At 40.9% G+C, this 17,122-nt stretch overlaps 1 protein-coding gene across 1 annotated transcript; it reads right to left on the bottom strand.

Moving 5' to 3' along the window:
- Window positions 1-11,970: 11,970 nt before the first annotated feature.
- Window positions 11,971-16,177, bottom strand: LOC114305030 (DNA-directed RNA polymerase 2A-like). Its single transcript, XM_082876571.1, has 7 exons — window positions 16,151-16,177; window positions 15,998-16,054; window positions 15,255-15,494; window positions 14,538-14,608; window positions 14,330-14,414; window positions 13,049-13,201; window positions 11,971-12,198 (listed from the first exon to the last, which is right to left on the bottom strand). The coding sequence occupies exons 1-7, from the start codon at window positions 16,175-16,177 to the stop codon at window positions 12,103-12,105; spliced, it is 729 nt and encodes a 242-aa protein (XP_082732697.1). The 3' UTR covers window positions 11,971-12,102.
- Between the last annotated feature and the right edge of the window lie 945 nt (window positions 16,178-17,122).

Below are 17,122 nucleotides of genomic sequence, written 5' to 3' on the forward strand. Positions count from 1 at the left end.
ACGGAAAATTGCCCCTTGTCTGAACGGCACTGCATGGCAACTGAAAGTTACCCCTAGTCTGAATAGCACTGCAGTACTGCACGGCAACGAAAAGTTGCCCCTAGTCTGAATAGCGCCGCAGCACGTGGCAACCAGTCCTCACGGTGACAATTACAACCAAATTCTCGGATACAGAGAAAACAACGATGACCAGAACCATCACATGGACACAGTCAAATTTGAAGTGTTTTACGGCTGGACTTCAGAATGAAGATGCCTACGTATCCCAAAGATGGGAATCAAGCCTTACATAGTTCGGGGGTAAGGTACACTTAGGTATTAACCTCTCCTTTTGCGCTCTAACTTTTGCCAAGGCCGCCCTTTCTGGGTTTTCAACCTTGCGAGCTATGTTCTTCTTTTCTTTTCAATTCTTTTCATTTATTTTCTACTTTTTTATTTTTCATCTTTTCTTTTCATTTTCTTCATTTTTCTTCTTTTCTTTTTTTTTATTCTTTGTATTTTTCTTCTTTTTTTTTTTTGTTCTTTTTGTTCTTTTTCTTGCTCTAACTTTTGCCTGGGTCGCCCTTCCGGGTTTTCGGCCCAGTGAGCCTCTCAAGGGTAAAAGTGTAGCTTTGTCCATGTCAAATGGTTTTGAGATCCTGAAGATATCTGAATCCAGGAGAATGGCTGCTGTTCGCTGACGATGTAGGAGTCCATCCAATGGGGGGCTGAATTTGCCCCTAGTGTTGTGGATAGGAACTCGGTTATCCTTCAGCAATACTTTCTTCTTTCCCGCTTCTAGGATTTGGCATTCTTGCCAGTCTTCCCTGGTTCACAGAAAAGACTCATCTTTAACTCTTCGAGCGCATCTGACATTTTTGCCCCTAGTTCAAGGGCTGCTTTTGATCTAGCTTCGCAAGCTTCCTTTGATCACATCTGATATTCTCTCCCCTACTTCATGGGCTGCTTTTGATCCGGCCACACGGGCCTTACATTGTGGTTGATCGTTGAACATTCTGAATTAAGGTTCAAGGTTTGGAAGCAAAGGGGTTGAGTCTCGAGGCTGAGAGCGATCCTAAGCTGCACAATCTCAAGAGCGATTCCACACAGGTCTTCGTAGAACCACGCAAAACATTTTTTGAAATTTTTTAAGAAAGCGACTAATCGCTTGCGTCGAAGACAATGCAAAACCAATCTGGATCAAGCCAGGATCCTTCTCAGTACTCACATTAACAAACATGATCTCAATCATTAATGGGCTTAGCATGCCTCTCTTTCTCTCAATTGATCAAATTTTTTGCAAATCCCAGGGAATTCCTTCCTCTTTGTTTTCATCACAATGTTCAAAAAGTTTTGAAAAACTCAGGTCAATGTAATGATTTCAAAGCACAGAAAAGACACAGTTTTTAGTCAAATACTGTCATCTCATTCAGAACTTCTGGCACAACTAGCACAAGGCAGAAGCAAACACAAGAGTGTGAAAATCACTGCTGTTCATTCAAATCTATTAGCATTACTAGCTCCAAGGCAGAAACAAACTCAAAAGAAAACGAAAAGGCAAACACAAAATAAGCAAGTGATGTCTGAGGTAACACCCCCGAAATCACCCGACTCCAACAAAACAAGACTAACTCAGTACAACAAGACAGACCCAACTGACTCAGTAAGAAAAGACTGACTCTGTACAACACAATAAGACTGAACTGACCCAATACCCAAGTCAGAAAGTAAAGTAAACAGCATTCGCAAATGCTTAAAATAGTGCGTGCCATTCCCACAGCTGGAGTGAATTGAGTGCCATCCGCAGGTGGTTCATCCCCCTAATCACATGGTCACATTATCTCCCAAGTTCACCAATCCAGTGCCGATAGACTTTGCAGGGCTTGACGCGACAATGACCCCATCGTCAATCAAATCTTGCACTTCGTGGCGAAGACAAAAGCAATTGTCAGTGCCATGACCGGTTTGTTGATGGAAGGCACAATACTGGGCAGCATCATGCGTAGCCGGAAGAGGATCCGGGAGAGGCCGAGGTTCAAGGGGTTTGAGATGGCCTTGTCCAACAAGGATTTGGAGAGCTTTGGACAAAGGCATACAGAGGGCATGGAAGACCCTCTGACCTCGGGGTTGGTACTTCAAGGTTTGTGGATTTTTGCTGGGCGTACTAGCAAAGGGATTGGCAGGTGTTGGCCTGGTTTGCTAACCTCTTCTGAGTGGAGGATTAGAGCTAACAGGATTGTTTCTGGTACGATGGCCCTTCTCCCGGTTTTTCCCTTGCTTTGAACTGCTTTCATTCTGAGTGACGAAAGTATCCTCCACAATCTTTGCAACAACTGCAAGCACTTGCTGTTTGTTTAGCCCTTCCGCCTTCAAAGCCTCTACAGCCCACAGAAGGTGTTCATGGGGATCAATGCCTGCCCTTACCTTGTTCTTACCTCTTGCCTCCACTTTACCAAGGGATTGCCCTTCTTCCAATACAACCCGTCCCAAGATTGGGGAGCCTTTTGTCGTGAAACTCCTAGCATGTGATGTGGTCGATGAGGGAGCCAATGTCTCGGAGGCCAAATTTGTCACAGTTCTTTGAAGATCTTCAATCATTCTCATCAACTCAGAAGTAGTGGGTTCACGGGTTTGAGATGATTGGGGTTCAGGTGCACCCATCATGCATAAGTCCATGCTTTCTGGAATGAACACCTCAGGTTTGGGTAGATAGGCCGGGGTGATGTATATGCTGGGGTCGAAGGTGGATGGTAGCGTATGGATGAGGTTGAGGTGGGGAGGTGACGAGTCAGTACTAACCTGAGGTCCTTTGGGTGGAGCTAGGGTCTCTTCGTCAATAAGATCCTGAATCTTATGACGGAGGCGGATGCAACGGTTAGTATCATGACCGTGTTGTTGATGATAGGCACAGTATTTAGCTAGGTCATATCTTGGTGGAAGAGGATTTGGAAGGGGTTGGGGTTCTAGGAGTTCTAGGTGCCCTTCTTCTTACAACTTTTTCAAAGCTTGGGAGAGACTCATATAAAGAGGATTGAACTTTCGGGCTTGGGGCCGATTTGCAGTGATTGGTTTCTAGCCATTGAGGGAAGTGGTGATAGAGTCTACTTCTGAGCATTTTGCAATTGTACTACCATCAGTAGTAGCACTGGAACTGCAAACAACATTCTTCTGCAAAGGCTCATCATCTTCCACAAAGATTCCTTGTCTGATGGCATCCTCGATTTGAACCCCCATTTCATGAAGGGCTGGAAAGGTAAACAAAGGTAGAACCACCATCTTTTGCAGCAACTTGCCATGTAAATTCTGAACAATCATCCTGATCTGATCTTTGTCGAAAGGCCTTGTAATCATCATTGAGGCCTTTGCTCTCCACCTCGTCATGAACTCTGAGAAACCCTCCTTTGGTTCTTGGCGGGTGACTTCGAGATCACAAGTTGTGACCTCGATCTGTGTGTTGTAGGAGTATTGAGCAATAAAGGCCTCAACCAGCTCTTCCCAGTTCCATTTCACAGAGTCCTCCAATTTCGCATACCAGATTGCGGCCATCCCAGACATGGTTCGGCCGAAGAGAGACAATTTCTGGGCTGTGGTCAAACCCATTGGCCTCAGGATATCAGAAAACAAGTGGAGGTGCACCATTGGGTCTCCAGAGCCGTCGAAGCGATCGATATGCGGCATTTTGAATCGGTTTGGCAGAGTCACGGCCGAATCGGTGTACCTATCCTCAATATCCGGAATGGACTTCACGCCTTGAGATTTCTTGAATAGCTTTTCTAGCTTGCCCACTTTTAGTGCTGTGGGGTCCACTTCGAACTCAAAGGGAGAGTCCGGTAGGTTGGTGGGTGTGGGTGCCTTGGACAGCTGGGGTAGGATTGGGAGCGGAGCCGGCCCGGTTGGGATGTCTGTATCTTCCTGGACATTTGCTGTCTCCCCGAGTATTGGGACTCTTGGTGGGGGAGGAGCTGGGTGTGAAGCAGATGCCCCAGTTTGCTGCTATAGCCTGGCGATTAACTCTGCTTGTTGGGCCATAACCTCGGCCTGGCGTGCGACAAATTCTGCTTGACGGGCAGCATCCTGCTGCATGGCTTGCATACTTTCCTGGAGCTGACACATCATCTCTTCCATACCTGCCATGGAGCGTTGGTTTATCTGAACAAATGGTATATCTGTCTCTGCAATAGAAACTGAGACCTCAGCCTGACTGTTCATTGGTGGGGTGGATAAGGGCCGCTGATCTGGTAACTACGGAACTGGTGATCTCTGCCTGACTGCCCCTTTTACCCTGCCTCTGGCAAAGGAACACTGATTTCTCTTGAACTGAATTTCTGACTTGACAAAGTCTATCAGCACAAGTCCGATGAACCTCGGGGGATATTGGAGCCTTCTGAAGCTACGGTTCCAAGACTACCTTGCAAAAGAGAAAACAGCCAACATCTCAGTCCAATTTCACTGGAATAGATATGAGCATAGCTGAATGACTGCACTCTCTGCTGAATTCTGCCTGTAAACTGATACCCTTAGGTAAAACTGATTCCCTCAAAATACTGATGCCCTCAGGCCTGATACCCAGACTGGCAAACTGATACATGCATTCCTTATAGAGGCACACTCTAAAAGCACATAACAAGCAAATGAGAGCCAAAACACCCCTATGGTGGGGTAAGGTTTCCCTACCCTATTTTGTCAGGAGCTAGGGTTTCACTACGCACGCAGTGGTTTCAAACAACCTACAATCGGGTAAGCAACATGTCCTAGCTTGGAATGGTCACTACGGATTCCAATATGCACTAGGTCGAATGGTCAAAAGGGGTGCCCTGGTAAAAACCAGGGTTTGTGTTCCCGTCGTGGCAGAGCCCGTAAGCAGTCAGCCTTATGGCACGCTTCTCAAAGTGAGCCTCTGGCAAACCGTTCAGGAATAACAGACGGCAAACACTGTGTCCTAGGCGCACCAATGCAAATGCAATGCAAAGAAACACATAAGTGTAGTCAGAACAAGATATCATGAGTTCGAGTCAAGTTCTCTAAATCCCCAGCAGAGTCACCAGAAACTGTAGACGCGCCCGAACGTCCCGGGAAAATCCCGTTTTGTTCATTGGGCTTACTACAGTTAGGACTCAATGTCACAGTTCTTAATCTAATCTCGCAAAATGCAATACGAGATTGATAAATCACCAAAGAGTCCAAATCTGACAAATTATTTTGAAAAACTGAGTTTTAGAAAGAAGTGCCAAACATGGACTGCTTTGCCAGATACAGAGTCACCACCTAAATATTTTATTTTGGGGGAATTTAGGAAACCCTGACTCGTGCCTAAGGCCACGTGTCCGTCATCACCAAAGTTGCCTCGGCTCGGGAACTTGGGTACGATTGGGGAAGGTCATGCAATGAGCACCCTCGTTCGCCAGATCAAAGATCAGCCACTACTAAACATGATATCTTGTTTTTGAAAAACATATGTGCACTTATTCCGGTTTATTAGCCTAGAATTGCTACGTGATGCACGCAGCATACAAGTATAGACTGGATCGTCTAAGTTGGAACAAAACATCTCATGTTTGTTTTTTAAAGCGGTTTGCTACTCGTAAGTAGGAAAAAAAGCGAATTTTGCCACCCTCAAGTGGGCTTAGAAAACATGGTGATTTGCCACTCTCAAGTGGGCTTTAAAACTCGCAATTGATGAATTGTTCCAATTTAAATAATCCAACCTTCACCCACAGGCATTCAGGCAGGTATATCACATAAGCAGTTAGCCTCATGGCAAGCATGCTATCACGACAGTCACTCACACACATGCAATGATGCTAAAGTATAAACACTCACCGAGTACTCCAAGCCAAAACAGAAACTAGTTAGTAATCAATGCATGATCCTAGTTTATGTTAAGATAGCTAATGCAACACATGCAAAATGCAACTAAGATAGGCTCGGCTATTCTAAGATGGCATATGAGATGCTACAGATAACATGTATTCAACTCAGAATTGAAATACAATGCAGTTAGTATGATGCGCCGAGCCCGGTGCATGCAAGACAGAAGAAGGAATGCAAACATGTAAAGCATAAGGATGCTAATTGAAACATGCCCTAAAACTAACCATCGTAAGCTGGTAAATAAAAGGGAGAAAGACGTTGTAGACGCGCCCGTGGGCCTCATGCTACTACAGTTCGGACTCGATTTGTATCACGGTTCTTAATCTGAACCAAAGAGTCCAAATCCGGCAAATCGTTTTGAGAAACAGGTTTTTTGAAAAGAAGTGCCAAATATAGACTGCTTTGCCAGATACAGAGTCGCCACCTAAATATTTTTAAATGAGGAAATTTAGGAAACCCTGACTCGGTGCCGAAGGCCACGTGTCCGTCATCACAAAAGTTGCCTCGGCTCGGGAACTTGGGTACGATCGGGGAAGGTCAGCTATGAGCACCCCCTCTCGCCCGGTCTGAAGACCGGCCTCTACTAACCGTGATATCCGTTTTTGAAAACTTTATGTGTTCTTAAACCAATTGTTAGCCTAGAATTACTATGTTATGCGCGCAGCAAACAAGTATAGACCAAATCGCCCAAATTGGAACAAAACATTTCATGTTTGTTTTGAAAATGGTTTGCTACTCGCAAGTAGGCTAAAATGCAGATTTTGCCACCCTCAAGTGGGCTTTTAGAAAAGATGATTTTTCTACTATCTAGTGGGCTTAAAACTCACAGTTTTAATGCATTATTCCAATTTAGGTAATTCAACCTCCATCCACAGGCATTCAAGCAGTTACATCACATAAGCAGTTAGCCTCATGGTAATCATGCTATCATGGCAACATTCACACGCATGCGATATGCTAAAGCATAAAAGCTTACCTAGTACTCTGTGCCAAAACAGTAAACTAGTTAGCAAAATGTGCGTGTCCTAGTTCATGCTAAATTGCCTAATGCAACACATACAAGATGCAATTTAGATAGGCTCGGTTAACCTAAGCATGGCATATGTAATGCGATCAATTATCACATATTCGATTTGTAAATTGAAATACAAATGCAGTTAGCGTGATGTACCGAGCCCAATACATGCAGTACAAATGCATGAATGCACGCATGCATAGCATAAGGTATGCTGAATCTAAACATGCCCTAATCTACCATCGTAAGCAGGTAAATAAAAGGGAAGAAAGAAGTGGGGTTAGAAGACATACACACTACCCACACACACTTATTACAGATTTGCCCTCACTCAGAGGGCCCAAATAAATATTACAGTCCCAAATAATAAACAAATAAAATTATTTCAGAATTTCTAATTAATTAAAAGAAAGGATGCAAAAGAAAAAAAGGAGGGTGGCCACAGCCTCTGCCTCGGGGCGCGCAGATGATGCATGCTCGGAAATCGGCTCGCCCGAAAGACCCGTACCGTACCCCTGCCACTTCTGTTTGTACTGCCTTATCTCTCTGAAAATTGTCCAAGTCCTGGAGCAGGTTCCTTACACACTGCAGAGCACCACCGGCCAGACAGAATTCCTACCGGCACTCCAGAATTTCCATCGGCTGTTGAGTTTATAATCGGCACTTAAAATATTGCCGGCCGGCACTGAATTCTGCCGGTCGGCAGAAACTTCCTGCAGAGACAGTTTTGACAGCAAACAGAGAATAGACAGTGCATGGCATGGGGTTTTCAGGCACATGTAAGCATGGTCATACTTCCTGTCATGTTTTGGACTCAAGGAGGCATGTCCTTCGATCCTCGAACCATCAATGGTGCATGGTGGCTCAAAGGATCAAATTTGCCATTTGATATAAAGACGCATGCAACAAACAAAATGAAAACCGAAGCCTTATCAAGTTGGAGTCAAAGGCCCCGGTGATCGGGAATCGAGGCACATTACATCACTTGAAGTATGAATGTTCCTTGATTCCCACACTTGGTTTGACACCCCAAACCAAGTAAATGCAATGCATGTTATGCAAACATGGCTCAAAATGCAACATGATACCAAGATGCAAGGCACAACAAGCATTATGCAACCAACATGACAAATGTGTAATGCCAAGCATACAAGGTGCAAATATGATGCAAACATGGACCAATTTGGGAATGGGATTAACATGCTACGAGGCTTAATGAAGCAACCATGCGACAAACATGGAACAAGCATGCAATGGGGCCTTAAGCCATAAAGGGACAGACCTTGATCCGCCCCAAAACAGTGGCCAAAAGATGTCTAAAAGGTGGACCAATACTCATGTTAACAAGCAAACTCATGGTCCCAAGGTTAAGGCACAAAAAGGAGACAACTTACCCCCACCAACATGTCCTCTCATGGCATGATTAAAACAAGTAAAAACAGAATTTTACAGACCAAGATAGGACTCCAAACCCTCCTAATATGGCAGCTAAGGTGACTCCCAAGAGGCATATGCACCAAGGCTCAAATGTAGGCATAAGAGGGTACAACCTCAAGGCATAAAAGAGGTCATGCATGCACACATACAAACATGATTCTTGGACTAAAATATGGTCCTAAATGATGTTAAATCATGAGGGTGATCACAACCATGCATGCTAGAGGTCAACATGCTCAAAGCTTTCAAGCCAAAATACATAGCACCTATAACAAACATGTCAAGCATGACCAAATGGATAACCAACAGACTTTAAGCATGGAAAAACAATGCTAAAAGCTTCATGGAACTAAGCCAACACACAAAAGAATCATGGTCTAAACACTAGGGACATTTCTAGGCCAAATGGAGCAATACAAAGCAAGTGCTACAAGCATACAAGGAGGCACAAATCCGGCCAAAAACAGAGATCCCACATGACCTAAAAACACCCAAAAAGTTCTGAAATGAAGCAAAAACCAAGCAAGCATGCATGCCACCCTTTTGGGCCACAACTCAAGGAAACAAGACAATAAAGGTAGAGGGGTGTCCCTCCCCTATGCAAGACTTCAAACCGACCTCTTCAACACTAAAAATACACTGATTTTCAGTGGTGAAGAGATCAAAATACAAAGATGACCAAAGCTTAACCAAAGAGGCAACAAAAGTGGCCAAACAAGGCCTAATAGAGTGAGTTTGCACTCAAAACACCAAACAACCTTAATGAAAGTTCTAAAGCATGAAAATATAGGCCTTTTTCATGTTATACACAAGAGCTAAAACAGCAAGCAAGATAGGTAAAAAACTATTGCAAGCTTGGGGAATATAAAGCAAGATGCTCACCCTTGAAGAACCCTTGAAGAACAAATGGCCTAGCCCTCTTCTTTTGATCAAAACCAGTCCAAAAACTCAAGAATCAACCCCCCAAGTTCCTCAATCTCGGAGTAAGGTGTAATAGTGTGTGTAATGGTGCAAAAGTAAGGTAAAAACCACCTTTAGGCCAAGGAAACACACACAAAGGAGGGGGGAGAGGGAGATATAGAGATAGAGTGTATCTATACCTCAAAGCTCTGGTTTTTGGTTCCAAAATTCTAACCTAGATCAAAGAGGAAGGCCCCCCCTCTTATAAGACTCCCTCTTGCAAAGCTTATACAACAAGCTTGCTTAGAGGGAGATCCCTCCATACACGTGTATGGAGGGAGGCAGAGTTGGTGCCAGCTATCACAGCTGGCACAAAATATCTCCATAAAGTGGATGAACAGTGGTCGGCTGCCCAAAAAAGTTGTTTCGACAAAAAAAGGTGCCGACCAGCAACAAACTATTCTGACCGGCAATAAAATGTGCCGACCGGCAACAAAATGTGCCGATGGAAGCAAAAGACCAGCCGGTGGCCTCTAGCCACTGCCGGTGGTGTGTGGGGATACCTTACAAGGCCTTCCTTGCCCTTCCAAAGCAAAACATAAGTGTTCGGTGTGAAACCAGACACTAAACGGTCAAGTTCGGAGATCCTGAGGCAGGGCGCGCGAGCCGAAACCTCCGGGAACTCTAAACGAACACATACATGAATAATCACCGAGTGTTCCAAGCGGTGACGTCCAAGTCTCAAGGACGGTCAAAAATGGGGTGTCTACAGACGTGGGGTTGGAAGACATGCAGCACACACGCGCACACTTATTACAAAATTCGCCCTCTCGACGGAGGGTCCGAATAAATAATACAAAACCAACTAGCTAACCTAAGCTAATCTAATTAAACTAGTTATTACACAACGAAATGAATAATAAGCTACAGCTAATTATTACACAACTCTAACTAATTAACAAATTAGCTAAGTTAGCAATTAAATAAGCATGTAAACCATATGATGTAGGCTGCCTCAGCTCTGCTTTGGATGACAAAGGATGCATGCATGCTCGAGTCGCCTTGTTCGGAAATTCCAAACACAATGCAACAAAACATGGCATCACTACAAGAATTAACACTTTTGGCAACAAAAAAATTGGTCGCTAAAAGTCAATTTTTGGTCGGCAAAAGTTATCCGCTACCAATTTTTTTGGTCGCTACTTTGGTCGCCAATTGAGGGTCGGCAAAAGTAATTCGCGACCAAAATTGTGGTTGGTCGGCAAAAGTTGGATTTGCCGACTAAATTTTTGGTCGCTAAATATTTAATTACCGCGACTAATTTATTTTGTCGCCAAAACACTTTGGTCGCGAAAAGTGATATTTTCCCGACCAAATTTCTTAGTCGCCAATTGTCACATTTCGCGACCAAAAAGTTTGGTCGCCAATTATTACATTTCGCGACCAAATATTTTGGTCGCCAATTATGACATTTCGCGACCAAAAAAATTGGTCGCCATTTATTACTTTTCGCGACCAAAACTTTTGGTCGGCAAAAGTGAGTTTCCACGACCAAGAGCTGTTTTGGTCGGCAATAGATGTATTTTTTGCGACCAAGACTCTTGGTCTGCAATTGTCATTTTTTGCGAAAAAAAATTATTTTGGATGTCGTGACTAATAAATTGGTTGCCAAAGCAGGAAAACAATACACCTGTAATTCCTAATAATTCATTCAATCCATAATAAACCTATAATTTAAAGCATCATTCAAATTAACTGAATCATTAACATTTGACACAATACATAATTCATTAACATTCGACACAATACAACTATTCTAAGTTTTCATTCACAAGTCACATCCATCTAGCATAACAATTTGAAACATAACTATTTGTTATCCATGCACAGCTATCAACAAATAAAACTACTAATATTTGTTATCCATACACATCTATCCACAAATATTTAATCCTCCAAAAAATGCTTATACTGCCAAGTAGTCTTGTACAATTTAGCTTCGTGAACTTGTTAAGAAATATGTTGGGGAGGGTGCTGGTCTGGTTCGTGAACTTTTGATCCACTTTTCCCAACTTTTGATCCACTTTTCAATGATGGCCCCATCGATATTGTTTTAGCCAGTTCAAATGTTTAGCAACTTTGTCCTATGCATATCATTTCCCTGTCAAAATGCCAAACATAAATGTCAATAAAATTTCCTTCTAGACACTGAAGCACCTGTACCGCCCAAGCGTAACGCATCGTGGCCAAACAATTAATGAAATCAAATATAATTACCAAGCAAATAAATTTAGATTTTATCACGGTGATAAGTCATTCCACACGAATCAACAGCTTGTTGCTTCTACATTAGAATGCATTTATTAATGAAACTAGAACAATTATTGAGCAACTGTATGACATTTGATGTGTGAAGTGCTCTTTTTCTCATGTTCATTTCTTTATGGAACTGGGTGATCTTAGAAATCCAAAGCTTTTTTTACTTACATTTGAGTAAGCAAGGTGAACAGAGCTATGGGAGCCTTATTACCCTGGCTATCCTTCCCGAGGCATATGCCTGCTTATCAACAATTGCTATATAGACTAATTGCTAATTGCTATATAGATGATCTACCTGCTTATCAACAAAACATCAGGTCCCATACCTATAAATGCAGATTCACCAAATATTACTTAAACCAATAGGACTCCAAGTTTTTAATTCGTTGATAACCCAATTGTTCTCTCCTTTAAAATAAAAAATCTCATCTCAAATACATGAATGAAAATATATGACACCCCCAACTAGTGTTAAGGAAACAAAAAAAGGGCCAAGAAATAAAGCAAATCATCTAATTCCTTCAGAATAATTGCCATGTACTGATGTATATTTAACATGTTATTACAGCAATCAAAAGTGATTATAGAGGATATGGTACCACCTTTGCACAGTCACCGAGCCAGCCCATGATACTACGAGCAGCTTGAAACATCTCTCCCAATGCAGTCAATATGATCTGCTCAACCAGAAAAGAAGAATATTCTTACGATGAAGTTAAAGCTAAATGAATGAATCCACGTAAATATGACTTGTCTTTATTGGACTGACATTGGAAAAGAAAAACCTCCCATGCTATTATGCATGGGATACATGATGCATCAAATTAGCAACCTGCCCCTGCTACAGTCCAAGTTGTAGTCTATTTAAATTTTTCGTAACATGAGGACATGTGACTTTCTTGTTTTATTGTCTACTTAAAATTGACATCTGGCATGTGTGAATCCATGAGACAGAAGACTTGAGAAAACAAGGATCCCACAAAAAATTGTTGAGCATGGACACTTTTAAGAAGGTTTTGACATGACATGACATGACACGACACGACACGACACTTGTTAGACACACGTCCAAACATGTCCGACTATTTCAAAAAATTTCTATATTTGGAAGTGTTTCATACACCTGAGAAACACACTTGAAACACATTATAACCATGAATAAAACAACATGAAATCCAAAGATAAAAGGTAAAAAAAACATCAATTTACACCTATTCTCCTCTTTCAGACTTTAAAAATTGTTATCTTTGAATTATTTAATCATATATATGACATTTAATAATTCTTTATTCTTATATGTGACATAATAAATATACAAAATTATATATTTTGCACAAGCGCTAGCATTTTTTGAAAATTTCCATGTCGTCTTGTCGGGGTCATGTCACCTGTCTGTGTCCATGCTTGGTCCAGTCTGATGTTAATATACACAAAATGCATTGCATACAAAAGACTATTCCATGAAGCAAATGTTATGCTCTATAAATAGATGCAAGACTGAAGAACTGTCAATGATCCTGCCCTTACTTTTGCAGCATAACAGGCTGCACCAAAGAGCTCTGTATCATCTGCGATGGCATTACGTTCCTTCAACCTTCTCTTGATCTGATCCCGAGCACAAATGTAAGTTACACCATACACTGATGTCATCACTGTCTGCTTCACTAATTTCTTGTCCACCTAGATTATTGCCATTTATCAGTCCAACGTCACTCATAGAAAATAACTAACTATTGGGATAATTAAGAAAGATGTCAATGTGCAGCGAGAAAAGCACAGTGAAGAATATTACCAGTTTTATTTAAGTAAATAAAAATAGCATACTAAGTAAATGACAGTGTCTAATATGTTGGGCATTCGGAGTAAGGATTGCTCCCAGAGAAGAGTTCAAGCTGTTTGGGATGTGGCATCTATTTGTCTTTTGTGGTTGAGGGAAAGGAATGGGTGGTGCTTCCCACTCACAAAGTCAAAGAAATCAATGCTGAGATCTTTGTTCTTTTGGTTTAGAGAGTACTTCCTGTTGGGTCTTGTGGACCCTAATAAGTACTGTTCCCACTAACCTGTAACGTATTAAACGAATACAAATAGCGTCTCTCAGGTTTCCCAAATTACACAAACCTCCCCTATCATAATGGTCGGTTAACAGCCCTTAACACAAAATGTGCTTTTACTGTTTGGTTGGTGGAAGTTTATTGATCAGCTAGATTCAGTGATGATAAGAGCAATATAGAGAAAGAAGTAATCAAAAAACCAAAACCAAACCAAAAAAAATAAAAGACAAAAATAAGAGAGAGAAACAAGCAACTCGTCACAAAGCAAGGTTTCTGTTGCTTTCTTGAACCTTGCTCTCTATCTCTCTTAGTGTCGGGGTGGTGGATTATGGTGTTTGGGTTCAATCACTGTAGTTGGGTTTCAAATGTGAGAGAGAGAGAGAGATGCTCAATTAAATTAAACTTCTTTTTCTTTTTCTTTTTGTCATGGGATGTGGCATAAATGAATTTGGTAGTAGTATCATATTTTCCTTTGACAAGTGGTGTGGGTATAACTGACAATGTCTGCTTGCATTGACTAAATAAGGATAAAATTGGCATTACAAATTAACAAAGTGATGACATTATCTTTTTCCATCATTCTCATTGATGGTATGTCAACAGGGGCGAGGTATATACATAATGTTATGTTAGATGTAAGTAAGAGAGGGCATATTTCAAAAACACAAGGAAATGGCCGGAAACCTCAAGGAGGTCAATGTAATTTACTTTACTAATAATGATTAGTAGTCATAGTAGATGTGGTAGTGGTACCAACCTGATTGATTAAAAGCCTTGCACACAGTGCATCTGGAAATACTTCAGGATCTTTCTGAGCATCTTTCCTCATTATATATAGAACTCTACGTGGCAAATATGGCATTTTTTAACATGCAATTGTCAACTGAGGTGATTTAACTCTGTTAATATCTATAAAACCTGAACGAAAAGATATAAGCTTCTTGCATTGTGAAAAAGCTACTTACCTAGCAGCTATTCCTGAGTAAACATCAGCAGGTTTTTCTCCAGCAACCAAATTGACAGCAGTTGCTCCCAACTGAATGAAAAAAATCCATCAAAGAAGCCAGAGATAGGCAACAAAACAGGAAACAAATTTTTTTTTTTTTTGGGTCATGAATGGATAAAAAGTTTACATTTTTTCTTAGCTCCAATGAAATGAAAGATGACATTTCTCTGGCTATATTTCTCCATTTACTTTGATGCTAACTACTGCTAAATTTCGTAAAAGCAATGAATATTTAACGAATCATAACTACTGGTCTCAGCTTCTTATACAGTTATTAAAAGCTTATGGGATTGTTGATTGATTGGTGAAGTGAACAAAACAACCTATCAAGCATAAGAGAGTGGGTTCAAGTCCTATCATAGCAGAGCGAACGTGTTCGCAACACCCCAAATTTAAAGTGCCAACATAGCATATGAGCCTTCTTTTCCTAAGTTTTCAAGTACTTAATATCTCTGGACTGTCACTTCAGGTAGTCAGGGAATAGGTGGTACTAATAAATGGATCGAGTTTGGTTACTCAGGAAGTTATGATGGAGTAGTACCAAATAAGTGGATAGAAATAATTGGCAAATGACATGGAAACCCACAAACTCATTCACAAGTAGCTTATTAGCAATCAGGCTTCTTTAGAATGCCGATCTTAAAGAAGAAGAAAATAAACTCATGGATTTACTTACAGTTCTTTCGAGGCCCTTGCGAACTAGTGGATCACATTCAATGACACCATATCTTCTGCCGATGTTCCTGTTGAATAAAAAACACAAAAACCACAATATGAAGTGTTGAAGGCAGGAAGTTTGTCTATCAATAAAACAATGAAAAATGGATATTTGTTTTTCTTTCACTACAGTTTTTAATGAGTGTACAAACGCAGGTCGAATATCAGGTGGACCATCAGCTAACTGATCAGCCCGAGGCTGTATATAGGCAGTTTACAACAGTAACTCAATTAGACGAGTCCCAACCTGAAAAGTAGATGAAGGATTGAACCTTTATATAATTCAGTTGTCACAATTATGGTTGGTGCCTAATTGTCCAGGGCGTAATGATAACATCTTAATAACATCTTACACCTAATTTGGTGGCTCACCTTCTCCAAGTAACTGGTAATAGATTATAGGACCAAAACATGACACTAATAGGCCCAAGTGAGACAATGATAGGCTGTCAAAAACATAGAAGAGATGGGAGAGGAAGTTGACATAGAGTTTTATTCTTAATAATCTGTCAGGTCTCAGCCAATAATCCTTTGTGAATTTACAAAGGTATATTCTTGACACTGCAGAAATATCTGAACTAGAATTAATTTATAATTGGACTCTACCCTCATTAACATGTACACACTTTTTCAAGAGAACATGTGATAAAGCATATGTCAAAAGAAAAATAAGACAATTTACAAAAGTTTCATAGTCCATACCTGCAAGGCATTTTCATGAAATTCATTGTGCACCTGCCTCAGATGTGATCTTGGCAACTGGGGAAAATAAAAAGCATAAATCACTTACATACCAAACAGAAAAAAGGACCTCAAATACTAGAAGAAAGCTGGTAGTATAAGAGTGTTTGCAACCTCATCACTACCCTTTTGTGGCAACATTACCAGTCACAAAAAAAAAAAAAAAAAAATTAGCATAGAGGTTGAAAACATGAAAGTTAATAATGGTGTTTCTGTTGCCCCAAGGAGAATGCATCAATTTTATAAAGTTAATAATCACTTATTGAATAAACATGTATAGATGGATGCACACATGCATATAAACATGTATATAAACATCACATTATGCTTCTTTTTATCAGGCCTTTTCTTTCTGGTATATATATCTACCAATTCACAAAAATCCTTCTCATAAGAAGATGGGGATGATGTTCTACTATGCTTTACCTATACTATGCTTTGGTAATCCCAATTTTCCTTTGTCTCTTTGTCCCATCAGTTTTCTTAAGATCCTTGCTCTGCTTAAAATCTACCCATGACAAGAGACTTTCCACTATTCCAGACTTGGACACTGCAGGAGAATTGACCACAAAAGCAACAAAATTACGCTCACAAAAGGAGTAAATCATGAACATTAAAAGAATGCAAATCAATAGTAAAACCATGGATGATGAGAATGATCAGTGGATGTGCATAATCATGAACATCCGCCAAAATGTCACAAAAACTATCAGAATCTGAATAAGATAGCTTAGCTCATTCACTCCTAAACCAGCCTTGGAGGCATTTCCTAGCTACTAGAAAAAGAACTAATATCTGTTCAACACACAGGAAAGAGAAGACAGAAGACAGTTGAAGTCTTTTAAGTCGGTGTTTACCTATTCTTCACGTCAGATGTTGTCATATGAAAGTCCTTAAGTCGATGTTTACCTGTATGTAAGTCAGATGTAGTCACATGTTGGAAGGGAAACTTCCCATAATATGAACACCCTTTTCAATGACGAAATCACTAAAAGGAGGAGGTTTAGTAGTATAAATGTTGCAGAAGATACAACCTAGTCTTGGACTTAAAATTATGCACGTCATGTGCTCGATCTAGCAATTTTT

The sequence above is a fragment of the Camellia sinensis genome, chromosome 6 (genome assembly GCF_055761805.1).
Source record: "Camellia sinensis isolate YWXY chromosome 6, ASM5576180v1, whole genome shotgun sequence".
In the NCBI taxonomy this organism is placed as follows: Eukaryota; Viridiplantae; Streptophyta; class Magnoliopsida; order Ericales; family Theaceae; genus Camellia; species Camellia sinensis.

Coding starts and splice junctions, on each gene's coding strand:
- LOC114305030 (XM_082876571.1), bottom strand. CDS start 16,177: ATGTTGCCACAAAAGGGTAGTGATGAG. Junction 13,202..14,329: donor CAAGGCTTTTAATCAATCAG/GTTGGTACCACT, acceptor GCAATAATCTAG/GTGGACAAGAAATTAGTGAA. Junction 12,199..13,048: donor CAGCCTGTTATGCTGCAAAA/GTAAGGGCAGGA, acceptor CTGGTTGAGCAG/ATCATATTGACTGCATTGGG.